Raw genomic sequence first — 16,448 nt, forward strand, 5'->3', positions numbered from 1 at the left:
TAGTAAAATACAACCTGAATACAGAATATATTAAAGAACTGATTAAGACCTTGTGCAGAAAGAGGAATGATTTAGTCAAGGAAAATAGTCATCGTTGAGGGGAAAGGGGCAGGTCTACATTGTAAGGATTAGTGTGACAGAAGACAGGAGAATGGGATGTTACGGAGAGTTTCACCAAACTAAGTAGAGGAAAGTTAAGAAAAATTTTTTCAGATAGGCATAATTACTAATTAAAAGAAACTTCAGCTGAGTGTAGTAGACTGGCTTACCACTGTTTTACCATTGATAAAGTCATCTAATATTTATGTGTCAGTTTTACATAAAGCTTGTTTATTTAATTTTAAAATTCAGAACTTTGAAATACATTGAAGTTACTGTTATGAAGAATCTAAAGAGTGATTATTCCTTGGTTATCTTGAAGTGTTTCTGAATATGTTAACTAAAATTAAATCAGAATATTTTAGATATTTGAATATTTTATTCAAAGTTTTTCATATTTTTCAATTAGAGTGGTTTGAAGACTGGCTAATACTAGAATTACTGGAATTATTTTCTTCAATTAAGGATTAAATATGAACCATTTTTCCTAACAGTTTCTCTTCTTTTTGGTGTCATTTTCTAAAATGGTCTTTGTGAAGCGATGACTTGATATTTATCCTGTTGTATTATTATTCATTGTATTGCATCTTTGAAAAGAGATCACATCATAAGTTGTCTAGAATCTTGTATGTGTGCTAGGGGCTGATTATTTTTTACTTTTTAAAATGAATAATCAGTTTATACCTGGAGACATAGTAAGTGCTAATTAGAGTAGGTGATCAACAATAATAATACTGGTTTTTAGAGGTATGTTTCTGTTCAGGTGTGGTCATGTTACTTTATATATAGGTAGCATGTTGTTCCATGCATCTCGAAGAATCTTACATGAATTAGATTCACTAGTTTGTGTTTCTTTTTTACTGGCTGTTTCGTGTGTGGTTGTATGGGATTCAGTTTGTAATAATAAAGCTGTTAAACTTTCCTTTCCGTAGTTTACTTTATTTCAAATACTTTAGTAATACAAACAGAAGATGCTAAATCAGAGATTATGTGTGTGCTTCCATGTTTGATTTAGTGGTCATTTTCTTTTTCTTTTCTTTTTTTTTTTTTTTAATTTTTTATTTTTTATTTCAATCATTGTTCAAGTAGTCATTTTCTGATGAAACAATTATTCAAATAATTGAGGAGGAAAGTTTGTAAACATTTGCGGGACTCAATGTTATTATTTGAGCCTAGTAGTGTTTTTTCAGGGTAGAATTTTACCTAAATTTATTAACTTTTTTAGGAGAGCTTTTATAAAAGAGCTATTTTAATATTGATTAACCTTGTCTGTCTGCTTTATAAATTTGCAGCCTGCTTCATCTGGAGATGATAGAGCCATGTGTTTTACTTGTAGTGTGTGTCTCGTTTGTTGGGAACCTACTGATGAACCTTGGTGAGTCTTGATTTTTCTGGACATAACAGGCTAAGTTAATCCTATAAACATGCTTTTAAATTTTATTTATCTGATTTAGATATAATAATATTCATGCTTTTCTGCCATCAGTGTTTTTGTCTTTGTCTCAAGAGGATGAAGTAGCACTGTCTGTGCTCTGTCACATCACTTGGCATGCAGTGCCAAGGTCATTGCACTTCCAGCTCCAAGGTCATTCACTTCCTAAAATCTGTACTTCGAAATGCCAAAGAATAGACTTAGACTCTGAAAACTAGGAGGCTGTGATAAAACTAGGAGGATGTGAAAACGGCATGATTAGATTCAGCTGTTTAATAGTGCTCTATTGAGGGCAGGCTCAGTGAGGAATCCACAGAGGAGGGTTTTATAATTTGCATTTTAAATTTTGGGGTAATTTTAGGGAGTCTGTGGTGATTTTGATTCTAGTGCATGAAAGTTTACAACTTGCTTGAGTATTAGAGAATAATGTATTGAAACCTCATTTTTACAAATAATTACTTGGACGCCCTATTAATAGAAATAGTAATAATAATAGCATATACAGGACGTGGAGAAAGTAGGTTTATGGTTGTTTGTGTGGAAAATAATACAATAATAAATAATAATACAAGAATAAACTTTGTTTTGTATACTCACAACTATAAACCTGTTTTTGCCTTATCCTCTATTTGTATAATTTATTTACAGATATAATCCTAAGCATTATATATATTTTTACCTTGATATATATATTAAGCACTTTATATATATTTATATATACATTATATATTTATATATATCATTTAATACTCACATTAGCCCTGTGCTGTGAAGCAGATATTGTAATCATCTTTGTTTTATTGAAAGGAAGTGAGAATATTCTCTAGTTTAATCCTTATAGTCAATCAGATAGGAATTATTATCCCATTTTAAAATAAAGTAAAATTTGCTGAAGGGGCATATGGATAGTAAATGATGGAGCCAGGAATTGGTTTTAAAATATATCATCTATTTTGTACTAAAATTAGGTTGAGACCCTTGCATGGTAATCAGTTGAAGTGAATGGGGTGAACTTGTTAAAGCCTTCTCAGGTGTACCTATGGATTCCAGGTTTCAATGGGAAATACTGTCTGAAAAATTGAAGTTGCATCACTCTGCAGATTGAGAAGTTGACTATGAGGACTTTCCAGTTTAGGGTATGGTTCAGTTTGGAGCTCAGTCTTTTCTCTTAGAAACCATACCAATTTAATATGTAGTTTTTAGTTTCTCAGACTGATCCTCAAAAAAGTTATTTAACACATACCTGAAAAATTATACTATGATATTGTCTGATGTAATTTTATTCATAAATATTTTTCTGTGGGAAGTTGATTCAAATTTTCAATGTAGGCACTTTAAAATCCATCTTTTCTTGACATGGTCAGGGAATCAAGAATTCTACCTGTGTCCTCTAGGATTCTGCATTCCTCAAACTCCAGCAGCTGGTAGAGTCTCTGAGGACTTGGGGATAGGAGGGAACAGAATTAATGGGGGCTGGGGAGCAGAGACTTGGTATCACTTCAGTCTGTAAGGGGGAAAAGAGTGGAGACTTAGGGGAAAATGGGGCTCTCATATTTTAATGGTGAGAGTTGATAGAGCTACTTTGGAGGAAGATTGAAGTTTAAAAAAAAAATAAAATGGGCACACCCTATTACCTAGCAGTTCCACTTTTACTTATTCACCCTAGGGAATTAGTTGCTGTTGTATACAAGGAAGCATAAAATGGATGGTCACTGCACTGAAAAACCCAAAGCCTCTTTTAAGTGCCTGTCAGGAGGAAATAGCTAAATAAAATGTCATATATGCATATAATTAACTACGTTCCAACAGGGAAAAGGAATGAATAGTTATCTCTCTATTAATCACCGTCAATATCTTTTAGTTATGTTGTATCAAAAAGCTGTCGTAGAATGATTCATACAAGGATACTATTTATTTAAAATAAAAAACCTTCTGTACTTTTAATATGTACATATTTGTATTTAAATTTATAAAATATTTTTAGAAGTATACCACTTAAATTCTTAATAGTGATTACCTGTTAAAATAGATTACTAGGTTTGGATGTTATAATCGAAGTGGGTCTTTAGCTTCATGTAGTCATGTGTTATTTGTGTAAATAAAATTTTAATTAAAAAGTTCAAACTCAGGTAAGAGAAAGAAGGGAAGGGGAAAATACCCGAGGATTTAGCTGGGAAGGAGTCCATTTGAAATACATGCTTGGAGGTGCCATGTAAAAAGCATTTTGTAAGATATCTGCATATTGAAAATCGTCTAGATTTATATATAGATGTAGATAAATTGTGTGTGCAATGTAGAGAGATATACGTGCATCCTCAGGAACAGATGTTTTGTTAGTGTCCCTTTCTTTGCCATGGAAATATAAAACGGCTTTGAAAAAAGGGGTTCTATTTTTGGTAGCAGCATCCTGACATTATAGGTAATGCCTTGAATTACAGATAGGGAAAGTTAAAAAAAAAACAAACAGAAAGAAAGAAAGTATTCACAGAGTTGGACAGATACTTTTTAAGTGTTTAAGTTGACCCTGCTTTCAGTATTTGAGAAAATTTTAAAGTCATTATACATCTTGATCTGAGGTCCTGTTATTTTATTTATGTTAAAGATGTTAGTGTTTTCTAATAAACTAACATTTCTTTTTAATAAACATTTATTTGAGATAAATAATATACACTATGAATATTATTGAAGTTTTTTTGGAAAGAAGTTTTGTTTGGATGTTGTCTGATTGAGCCCTATAGTGAATGTATTAGTGTATTTCTGTGTTTACAAGTCATTTAATTCATATTTTATAGACCCTTTTGTTTTCAGATTTTACTAAAAAGTTTTTTGTGATACAGATGACATTTATTGAGTTTTTACTATATGTCATTTGCCGTTGTGGTTACTAGTCTCTATGTATTTATAATTAATTTTAAAGAAAGCTTTATATTTAAGATGTACAGCTTGATATTTTGATATATATACACATTGTGAGATGATAAACAGTCAAGCTTATTAACATAGCCATCACTCTGCATAGTTACACTTTCTTATTTGTGTGTGGTGAGATGTATCTTTCACATATTTGAAATATACAGAACAGAATTAACTACTGTCACCAGCCTGTAGATTCATGGAGAATTTTAAATTGAAACCAAGTAGTTATTTAAAGTTGTAGGAAACTAGTATGAGGAAATGTCTGGACTTTAAACAATTTTATCAGTATGTTAATACAGCATAAATTATACCATAGTATTTGTTTTTCAGTTTCATCTGAAACCGTATTTGCAATCAATTAATGAGAATAATAGCTGCTATTATAAAGTACTAGTTGAATGTGTTAGAGTGATCTTGATAACATGGAATGATGTGGTATTTGAGTCTTTTTAATAAGAAATACTTGTTTTTTTAAAAAAGAAAAGATGACACTGATGTTCTAATGTACAAACTTACCTGCTTTGTTGTTCCTTAAATTTTTCCTTCCTTAATCTATGCAAAGGTCTGAACATGAGAGACATTCCCCAAACTGCCCGTTTGTGAAAGGCGAGCACACGCAGAACGTGCCGCTGTCAGTTACCCTCGCAACAAGCCCTGCGCAGTTTCCTTGTGCAGATGGGACTGACAGAATATCTTGCTTTGGTTCTGGGAGCTGCCCTCATTTTCTAGCTGCTGCCACAAAACGAGGGAAGATCTGCATATGGGATGTTTCCAAACTTATGAAGGTATATTTTAATTTCGAAGTAGCAGATTGATTAGAGATTGAGAAAAAAAATCAGTTGTAAACTTAGGCTTTTCATTAATTTAGGTGCACCTAAAGTTTGAAATTAATGCATATGATCCAGCAATTGTCCAACAGCTCATTCTGTCCGGAGAGCCAAGCTCAGCAGTTGAGTCAAGGAGACCGACTTTGGCGTGGCTGGAAGACTCCTCTAGTTGCTCAGATATACCAAAGTTGGAAGGAGATAGGTATGTGAATTGGTTTTAATGGTATTTTAGAAGCCCAGTATTTTCTTTTTCTAACTTGTATATTCTCTTAATTATAGTTAAAGAGGCAGAAGAAATTATTAGGTCAAAAGAATAGAGAGTAAATGTTTGGTTGGAAATAAGAAATAGCTGTGTGGTTCTTGAGAAGAAATTTCGGAAATACCGTAGTCTGTAAAATCTACTTTATTTTCTGTCTTCGTCTATGTCAGTTGGATTGAATTGTTGCATTGGAAAATAGTCTAAATAATGAAATCCTTGGATTAGACTTGTAATTTCATCTTCTACGAAATCTTTTCATAGAACTGTTGAACCAAATGGTTTTACTATCCCCTTTTTTCATTATCACTTTAAATCATAGACATGCTTATGACTGACAGGCATGTAACTTGTGGCTATAGAGGATTACCTGATTATATAAAACAATGTATCAGTAGCCAGCAAAGAGTTGAGGCATGATAATTATTGCTAAAGAACCATTTTGTTAAAATTTCTATTCTGGATTCTCTTCCACTTAGCTTTTCTGACATTTTCCTGATGTCTGTGGCATTATTTGATTTGTTTGGAGGCAGGATAGTCAAAATATAATCCCACTTCACTCACTTGTTTCCTAAGAAATTGCAGTTTTCACTGTGAACTGGATTAGGGCTCAGTGCCACCCCTGCTGTATTCTCACCCAGGCAGAACGAAGGGCTGTGCAAATCGCTCAGCTTAAGTACTGCCAGTTACCACCGCCCCCGTTTTTCTTCTTTAATGAGATAATTTACTTATTTGTTTATTTTAAATAAATTTTTGTTTCTTAATTGCAGTTGATGTACTATACTGTTATTAGTTTCAGGTGTAAGATCCAGTGATTAGATATTTATATAACTTTATAAAGTGATCACCTTCATAATTCTAGTACCCATCTGACAACATACATAGCTGTTACAATATTATTGACTTTATTGTACTATGCTGTACTTTACATTCCCATGACTGTTCTGTAACTACAATTTTGTACTTCTTAATCCCTTAACCTTTTCCTCCTTTCCCCACAACACCCAAACTGGCAATCGTTAAAATGTTTGTATCCATGAATCTCTTTCTGTTATGCTTTTTTTTAGGTTCTGCATATAACTGAAATCATATGGCATTTTTCTTTGACTTACTTGACTCAGTACCGTACCTTCTAAGTCTATCCGTGTTGTTGCAGATGGCAAGATTTTATTTTTTTATGGCTGAGTCACATTCCATTTTATATATGTATCAGTTCTTTATCCATTAACCTGTTGATGAACACTTCGATGACTTCCACCATGTTTATTGTAAATAATGATGCAGTGAGTGTACGGATGTATATGTTGTTTCAATTTAGTGTTTTGGATTTCTTTGGATAAATACCTGGAACTGGAATTGCTGGGTCTTTTTTTTTTTTTTTACCCTCTTGTTACAGCCTGTTTTAGTCTATTTTAACTTGTATAAGTGTTGCTACCCCATCTTTATTTTATTGTCTTCATTTTCATGAAAAATCTTTTTCTTTCCCTTTACTTTGAGCCCGTGTATCTTTCGATGTAAAGAAAGTCTTTTATAGAAAGCATATGTAAGGGTCTTATTTTGTTATCCATTCAACTACACTGTGTCTTTTAATTGGATTATTTAATCATTTGCATTTAAAGCAAATGTTGATAGATATGTATTAATTGCCATGTGTTTTTTATATTTTCTATTTTTTTTTCCTTAAAGAAAATTTCTTCTTTTTTGGTGGCGATGAACTCCTTTAGATTTTTTTCTTTTTTTTTTTTTTTTGGTCTTGGAGTCTCTATCTGTCCTTTGAGTCTAAAGGATACCTTTGATGGGTAAGAGTAATAATCTTGGTTGTAGGTTCTTTCCTTTATCACTTTTAATATTTCTTGCCAATCCCTTCTGGCCTGTAAAGTTTCTGTTGAGAAATCAGCTGACAGTCTTACGGAAGCTCCCTTGTAGGTAACTAACTGCTTTTCTCTTGCTGCTTTTAAGATTCTCTCTTTGTCTTTAACTTCGGAATTTTAATTATGATGTGTCTTGGTGTAGGCCTCAGAGTTAATGTTTGGGATTCTGTGCTTCCTGTATTTCTATGTCTATTTCTTTCATTAGGTATGGGGAGTTTTTTGGAATTATTTTTTCTAATTGGTTTCAATTTTTTGCTTTCTCTTCTCCAACTGGCACCCCCATGATATAAATGTCAGTATGCTTGAAGTTGTCCCAGAGGCTTGTTACACAATCCTCAGTTCTTTGGAGTCTGTTTTCTTCTTGCTATTCTGATTGGGTGTTCTTTGCTTCCTTACATTTCAAAATTGGGTGGAATGTGGCCTTAGGGGATCACTAAGCCTGGATGAACAATGAGCCAGGTTGATGGAATCTCAGATATGGCACCTGGCTGCTGGCTCTGTGGGGCGGAGTGTTCATCACAGGAACGGGAATCTGCCAGTGCTTTAGTCTGGGTGAAAGCTGCTTCTCCCAGCTCCTGCCCTGATGCCGGGCAATTCATTTCCTCCCTGTATGGCTCTGGTACCTTTTAAGCTGCTGCCCCAGCGCTGGAGCTCAGAGAGACCGCCTAAGACTCCAGAAGTCTTTGGCTCCTTCAGCCTCAATTGCCACTTGTTTCCACAGTCAGAAGTTACGGGGATTCTCTTCCTGGCACTGGAATCCTGGGTTGGGGGGTCTGGTGCAGGTCTGGGACCCCTCACTCTTCAGGGGGTACCTCTGAAGAGGGGGGTACCTCTGAAGTGTGCTTTCCCTCCCAAATTCTGTCACATGGGGGTGTGGGACTAGCCTGTTTCACATCTCTGCCCCTCCTTACCAGTCATGATGTTCCTTCTTATTAATTCTCTGGTTGTAGGACTTCTAATCACTTCAATTCCAGGCAGTTCTGAATGTTGGTTGGTCTCTAGTTTAGTTGTAATTTTGATGTAGGAATTGTTTTTGACTATCTCTACTTAGAAAGTAACCTTTTTCTTTCTTTTGATACATTCAAGGAAGAATATTTATTTGGGAACACATTTAATTTTAATAAATTAACATTTTGTCTCATTTGTATGTTATGTCTTTCAAATTGACAAAATTTTCTGAGTTAACTTTGAAGTTCTTTACTGTAGTGGTATATGAAAACTAGGGTACCTCTGTAATTATAGGTTGCTTAATTTTCAAAACATAATCTTAAGTAAACATTTAAATCTTAGTTATGTCTTATTTTTTATGTTCATTACTTTGTAGAAGGTTTCATACCATGTAAAAGGCTTTTTGTAAATCTAGTGTCTGTTACTTAGGTAATGCATGCTTATTGTAGAAAAATTGGAAAATAACAAATAACTTGAAATATATTGTATACTTAATAACATCATTTATATTGATATTTATATGCATTTTAATGCATAATTGTGTGTAGGTTTCTTAAGTGTTAAATATTCTTTATTTGATATGATACACAAAACACTAAAATATCTTTCATTATGTAAAAGGCAACCCTTTTGATACAGAAAATTTTAATTAAATTGGCATAGTTAGAACCAAAAAGATAAAATGGACACTGCCAGCTTATCTTCAGCCTTTCCTTTAAAAAAAAAAAGAGTTTATTAATTTATTTTTAGTCAGAGGGCAAGGGGGGGCAGTGAGAGAGGGAGAGAAACATCTGTGTGAGAGAAAGATTGATCGTTTGCCCCTCATATGTGCCCCAGCTGGTGACCAAACCTGCAGCCCAGGTAGGTGACCTGACTGGGAATCAAACCGGTGACTCTTCACTTTGTGGGAAGACATTTCACCTAACTGAGCCACACTGGTGGGGGCTTCAGCCAGTGAACACTATTGGAAACATGAGAGAGTCTTGCTCTCTAAGAGACAGTGAAGGTATTTCCTCAGTATTAAACCTATTAATATAAAGGTTATGTTAACTTATTAACATAAATCTAAATATAAAACGAATCTCCTACAAGTTTTGAGATGGCATTCACCATCTCTGTGAAAAGTTGAACATTATGGATTAAGTCAAACATATTTTTAGAAGGGAAAAATGGTGATAGCCCTTTCTTAACCAAAATTACCATCAAAGTTCAAAAAGCTGATCATAGTCATTTAACCACAAGCCCGTCTTATTTATATCAGGACTACCCAAAAGATGTGTTCTGTTGTCAGCCCTTCATAATCTGAATTCTGGTGTGTGAGATCAGTTTAGATATGGCACACATAAAAAATACATCAGTCATTGGTAATAAACAAGGCAGCAGCTACCTGTTTCTCCTTAGAAGCTTTTTTGAGATAAGCTATCAAGCCTGCTGTTTCTGCATAAGATCTTCTTAATGCCATTAAAGATCATTTTTGTTCCAGGAATGTACTTCTTCGGATTCTTCAAATACTCTATCAGTGTAGCCTCTCCCAGGTTATGTCTTTGTTCTTGTCAGCATCTGTGTAAGAAAATCCAGGGATCTACCCTGGCTTTAGCCCGAGTAGAGCGTGGAGCTTTGGCCTAGTCTTACCTCCCTTCTCCACAGTATGGCACAGAGCACACTTCTGAATAAAAATCTTCTCGCCCTTCTCAGCATCACCCATTTTTAAATCGCTTTTTCATCACACATAACACAGAGGTTCCCAATTGCAAGCTGGATGTCCTGCTGTCTAATTCCAAGGACTTGCTGGTCTGTGCCTGTGTACTGGTGTTGGTGCAACCAAACTTGCCTCCCATGTGGGTTTTCTTTAACCCATGTGAGGTTAAATGTTTTATTGAGGTGTAATTGCACATCATGAAATTCACCCTTTTAGTGTACCATTCAATGATTTCACCTGTGATTTTGTTACATAACACTATGAGAAGTTTTCTATCATAAAATAAAATTTAAAAAACAGTCATTGCATTTTGAAGATCTTCAGAAAAAGGTGTTTTTTGGACAGGGTCAATTAAGGGTGGTTATTTGGCAACCCTTTGCAATAGTCTTTGTAATTTCATTTTGAGATACACAAATTTCTTCTTTAAATGTACTACTACCTGCCCTGGCCTGGTGGTTCAGCTGACTGGAGAGTCATCCTGTACACCAAAGGTTGCGGGTTCCATTTCTGGACAGGGCACTTGTAAAGGTTGTGGGTTTGATCCCCAATCGGGGCACATATAACCAGGTAATTGATCCCCATTTCTCTCACATTGATGTTCTTTCTCTCGCTCTGTTTCTCTCGCTCTCTCCCTCCCTTTATGTGTTACTTTAACTTTTATCTCAGTATAGTTGGGTAATTGGTTATTTTTCTTAATGTAAAGGCCCATCTGTATTCGAAACCAATTACGTTTTTTGGTTGGGACTAATTCATTCTGGTTCATTTTAATTCATTAATATTTCCCCTTGGGATTCATTTTTCCAGGTATCTATTATTTCTCTGAAATAGCCTTTTTGTGTTTGAACAGCTTGGGGGTAATTAGCAACTGGGTTAAAGTTTTTGAATTTTTTCTTGTTATCAATTATAGTATATAAAATTGGTTTACAGACAATACCAACTGAACAAGTTAAAACAGAAAATTTCTCAAAAATATCTAAGTTCTGAAAGTTTCAGACTTCTTTAAAGAGAGATTACTAATTTACATTATATTTAAAATAACACTATAAGTGCCTGAGTGTTTCAGATGTGAGTATAATACATTGTTTCAAAAAGGGAGAATTACCTTTCCTTCTTACAAAATACATCTTTTGTTTTTGTAATTAGGGTTAGCAGAACTTTAGACTGCTGTAGAAGTGCTGTTTACTATACTACACATGCAGCCTAATGTGCTAGACTGATTTGTAATTGTATCTTTTTTCTTGTCTGTTAATAATGGAGAGTGAGGATGAAGATGGTTGCAAAGAAGGGTCTGGCATTTCTTGACCATCTGAGTACGGAGCAAAAGAGTTTCTTGTCTTAACTCCTAACTTCTGGGTTGTAATAGTTTCGTTGTTTGTCAAGGCGTTCTTGACAGGCCTTTCGAAACAAGCAAGCCAAATACAAAACAAAAAAGAAATGCACGTGTGTCTGAGTACATGTATAGTTATGTATTTATATAGCTCTTTATTTGGTTTTAGAGTTCCTTTTTTAAATTTAGAAATAGTAGAATAATTATTAAAATTTTACTCCTGGAGGCTTGTCCTTGATTTTATTAGGTGCCTCTCTTTTATCCTTTTACTTAGCCAGACTATCCCTAGTTGTACCTTAACGTCTTCAAATTCCTATAGATTCTTTTATAGATTCTTAGAGGTTTCCACACCCTATTTCAGGTAGACATTTATTTAACGATTTAACATGATTCAAGATCAGTATTATTAATCAGTTATGATTTCAATCTACTTATATATCATTTAAGCTAGCTAAAATATTTTTTTATTGATTGATTTGAGACAGAGAGAGAAACATTGAATTGTTGTTCCTCTTATTTATACATTCATTGGTTGATTCTTACGTGCCCTGACTGGGGATTGAACCTGTACCTTAATGTACGGGGACCATGCTCTAACCAACTGAGCTGTCTGGCCAGGGCTAAGCTAGTTTTAATAGTTTTGATGATGCTTATATTCCAGATATAAAGCCATGGTTGTAACATTGTACTTTTTTGTTTTTTTTCTCTGTATCATATATCAAATTATTTTTTTACTTTGTCTTTTAAGTGATGATTTACTGGAGGATTCAGACAGTGAAGAGCATTCCAGATCAGATTCTGTGACAGGTATGTAAAAAATGTTAGAAAATCTGTTTATGTAAGAGATCTTGAATTAGTAGTATGTAGTGTTTCATACTTAAATTCTGAATGGTACATAGTTGAGTCAAAGGAAGTAAAGGGACAGCTTTAGCAAATTTTAGTTACAGATGACAGGAAGTTAACATTAATCCTTTTGGAATGTGTTCAGTTTATTTGCATAATGTATTCTTTCATTAAATAAAAGCACCATTTTATTTATCTGTTTGTTGGTTGGTTGGTTGGTTGGTTGGTTGAGAGAGGGGAAGGGAGGGAGAAAGATAGGGAGAAAAACGTCAGTGTGTGCAAGAAATACATCCGTTTCCTCTTGCACATCCCCAACTAGGGACTGAGCCCACAGCCCAGGCTTGTGCCCTTACTGGTATTTGAACCAGCAACCTTTTGTTCTCAGGCCTGCAGGCTGGCGCTCATTCCATTGAGTTATACCAGTTAGGGCAATACAAGTAACATTTATTTATTTTTTTAAGATTTTATTTATTTATTTTTAGAGAGAGGGGAAGAAAAAAAGAGGGAGAGAAACATCAGTGTATGGTTGCCTCTCGCACACCCCTAACTGGGTACTTGGCCTGCAACCCACGCATGTGCCCTGACTGGGAATCAAACCAGTGACCCTTTGGTTCACAGACCAGCAGTCAATCCACTGAGCCACACCAGCCAGGACACAATACAAGTAACAGCTAATTAAGGTTCTTTATTCACAAAATAAAACAGATGACTAGAAAATACATTTCTAAATATAAAATCCTAGACATTAAGGCATCAACTAAATGCTGCCTAATTCATTATCTTGTAAAGTATTAAAGCAAAAGAATATGTTTTATATTTTAATGTACTTATAGTATGTATACTTAAAGTATAGGCAAGGCTAATAGTGCATCTCAAAATAGTTTTACTGGATGAGAATTCAGATCATGTCATTAAATTATAGTCTGATAGCATTTCCTAGTATATAAAAGTTGTACTAATATCTGTTAATTTGAGTTTTGGGGATTAAGATAAAAATATCTAAAGCATAATTCCTGGAAGTAGCCAGTATTTTAGAAAAGTGACTGTTATTACACGGTGGCCATTTTCTAATGTCAAATCTCATGAATTAAGGACATAAATAACTTGTTAAATCTCTGTAGAAGAGATATGGTTTTGTATAGTATATTTGTCAAAAGTTACAGATTTAGTATAGAGTAGGACGTGCTCTCTAAATTCTGATTTGTCATGAAGTCCTTTTTAAAGCCATCAAACACTACTGGATGGGTTTTGGGCTGGCCTTTAGTTATCTTTTGAGGTAGTTCTTAGAAACAAAAAATCTCAGTAGGAAAGTAGGAAAATGTCCTGATTGATGTACAGATATATAATTAACTTCAGAAAAGTTAAAGATTTCATTTAAAGATATTTAGTCATAAAATGATCGTGTTCCTTCACATCTTTGTTGCCCTTTTTGCAAAAACAGAAAAGGGGTACTATAACATTCTTAATTTGATAAATAGTAATAAACCAGTCAGTGGTCACCTTGAGACTTGGTTAGAGCTTAATCTCTTTGTACAAAATATCTCTTTGGTTGTCAAGTCACTTTATCTCTTTGGCCCTCAGTTTTTCCTTTGTAAACTGAAGTATTTGAACTAAGTGTTCCCTTTTTTCTACTCGTAGTTTTTTTAGAATTCTAGCTATAACCTTTTCTTTGTGTGCCAAAGCTTTGTTCTTTTCTAAGGCTCTCAGTAGGTATCTTTAAAATTACAGTGTCTATCTTTGGTCTATGTCCTTATCCTCTTTCTACCTTTATCTTTTTCATCAATGCCTATTTGATCTTTTACACTTCCTCTAGATACTGTAGTCTGTTTACTCCACTTTCCAGTATCTAAAAAAATTACCATATATTCTCGTTGACTCTTTTCATGATGCCTCATTTAGGGCTGGGAGCGTTGTCCTTATGCAGTATTAAAACGTAATAATGGTAAGAAAAGAAAAAAATTCTAGTTTTTTAATTGGTTCCTTTTGAGATTTGTAAGTGGATTGTTTATTTGCAGTAAAATAAGCTAATTATACTGATATAGTTATATATAAAATTAGAATATTTATAAGAGTTTAGAATAAGCTCTTACATGGAAAGATTTTTTGGTGACTTAATGAATTTGTGATATTAACGGAATGTGTTCTCTTCTTGAATAAACTAAGTCATAAATGCTATTTCAAAACTTACATTTACTGACTTCAGATGATTATCATCAAACTCAATGATACGGTCTGAAGAATTAGAGAATATGTTTTATAATTTCAAAAATGTGAGTGGATACTAAACTTTTAGCTGGTGTTAAGACAGTTATGACTTTTGAAAGTGTATCTAGATAGATGTCAGAGAGGAAAGTTTGAGGGCCATATATCAGAATTAAGGATATATTGCTTTTGTGAAGAGTCAAAAGAATGTTTTGTCAGGAGATTGAAGGAAGGGTTCAAATTGAGCTTTGATGGTTTTAGAAAAGTGCCTGGGTAAAACCTAATTGCTAACTTCAGGAAATTTGGTTGGCAGAACTGTGGGTTGGAACTGCTTAAGTAAACAGAGTAGAGAAGGGTTTTCCAAAGTGATTCTCTGAAGAATATTATACTTCAGGATGACTGTAGGTATATTGTTTAAAACTGTATTTTATAGTACAGTGGGCTTTACAGATTCTGAGATAAGACAGCAAGTTTTCCTACTGAAGTGTTTGACAGTTGTCATTGTGCTTTTGTCAGTCTTCTGAAGCAGCATACATGGCCTGTGCTGTTTCCCAGGTTTGATTCAATAACAAGGAAGAAGCAGAGTAGTAGCACCACTTGTACTTTCCTGTCTAAGGAACACTCTCATCTCACATTCCATTTACTTTGAATATTATCTTTAATATGTGTTAATATATGTAATTTATGGCTAATGTGTTTTGTGTACATATATCACGCAATATAAAAATAGTTTTTTCTTGGCAATTTCTTATCATAACTTAAAAAAGTTAAATAAGTTTCAGTTTGCTCTAAAAATAGTTGAGCATCCTCAAGATTTATGTAAAAGTCTCACAGTCTACATTTCATTTCAAGTCTAGGTTAGTAACTTAGTAAAGTAGAATAAATATATATAAATACTGCATGGCAGTATACAGGCTGCACATGAATATAGCCAAATGAATGGTTAAATAAATGCACAGCTTCATTAGACAATTAAATTGTTGAGTTTATAACCAAAAATTTCTTCTGCTTAGCTAGAAATGGTTTTAGTCTTAGATGATCATAATGATATTATGTGAAAAAGATTAATCTCAGAACATGGGAAATTCTAGATAAAGCTGCCTGTGAGCATTTTGAAGATAATGTAAATGAAATAGGTAACGAAAATGGTACAAACAGAACTTTCAGTATATCTTAAATGTTTGGTGTTCCATGAATATCTCTCGTTGATTCCTGGACTTGGGCAGCTTTCAGTCTTTTATGCAATCAATCACCTTGAGTCACTTACTCCTCTGTATTCTTATCTAAAATTGTAAAGCCAATTCCAATGGTTTTGGTTTTCTTTTTTGTTTGTTTGTTTTTTTGTTTTTCCACAAGTTACCTGGAATGGTCTTTATATTATTATTGCTGATACTGTTGCCTGAAAGTGGAAGTGCTTCGTACTATTCAGAAAAAACCAGATTGGTTGAAACTTTCAGTTTGGTGTCAAGATTATACCTGGTTTGGGGGTTTATTGATGACTCTTACAGGGTTTTGTGTAGACACAGATGGCATGTTTGGAGCATTGAGACTGTTCCAAATGACTCTTGTGCTATTTGTAAGGGGACAGCTTGAAGAGTACACAATAAACAGAAGCTCATTAAGGTATAATGTTATGTAGTTGACTTTAAATGAACTAAAAATTAGCATATAATAAGAAGATGAGTTTCATTTTTAAAATGATACATTTGGGGAATTTTTCTGTCTAGTTATTTTTCTTTTGTGTAAGCTTGGGGTTAGAATTAAATTTCATCCTGTGATAATCAACATGGTAGGGTAGACAAGAGGAGATGATGCTAATGACTTTTTGTAAATTGTAAAGGAAAAGGAACTGAGATTACAGTAATGTTTCATGGATATTCAAAGTACATAAATGATAGATGCATAAATGGTATTGTTTCTGGCTTTGTTTCTATTATTTTGATATTAATGATGTCTTTATTTTTTAACCTTTTTAGTATCCTAATTTTTTAAAACAGGTTTTGCTAACATATTGTCATGTGAATATAT

General features: G+C 33.8%; 1 protein-coding gene and 1 pseudogene across 12 annotated transcripts in view; one reads left to right on the plus strand and one right to left on the minus strand.

Annotated features, from left to right (window-relative positions):
- The window catches only part of BIRC6 (baculoviral IAP repeat containing 6), a 197,421-nt gene that overhangs the window by 36,060 nt on the left and 144,913 nt on the right, over window positions 1-16,448 (plus strand). For all 12 annotated transcript variants that reach the window (XR_004903615.1, XM_036027815.1, XM_036027820.1 and 9 more), the window contains exons 6-9: window positions 1,392-1,474; window positions 5,010-5,232; window positions 5,316-5,476; window positions 12,124-12,182. Coding sequence is in view for 11 of the 12 variants with exons in the window: in XM_036027815.1 (XP_035883708.1) it covers window positions 1,392-1,474; window positions 5,010-5,232; window positions 5,316-5,476; window positions 12,124-12,182 (526 nt within the window). In the remaining variant the exon portion in view is untranslated. The remainder of the gene's footprint in view (window positions 1-1,391; window positions 1,475-5,009; window positions 5,233-5,315; window positions 5,477-12,123; window positions 12,183-16,448) is intronic.
- LOC118501048 lies at window positions 9,148-10,529 on the minus strand (annotated as a pseudogene).

Source organism: Phyllostomus discolor, chromosome 6, assembly GCF_004126475.2.
Source record: "Phyllostomus discolor isolate MPI-MPIP mPhyDis1 chromosome 6, mPhyDis1.pri.v3, whole genome shotgun sequence".
In the NCBI taxonomy this organism is placed as follows: Eukaryota; Metazoa; Chordata; class Mammalia; order Chiroptera; family Phyllostomidae; genus Phyllostomus; species Phyllostomus discolor.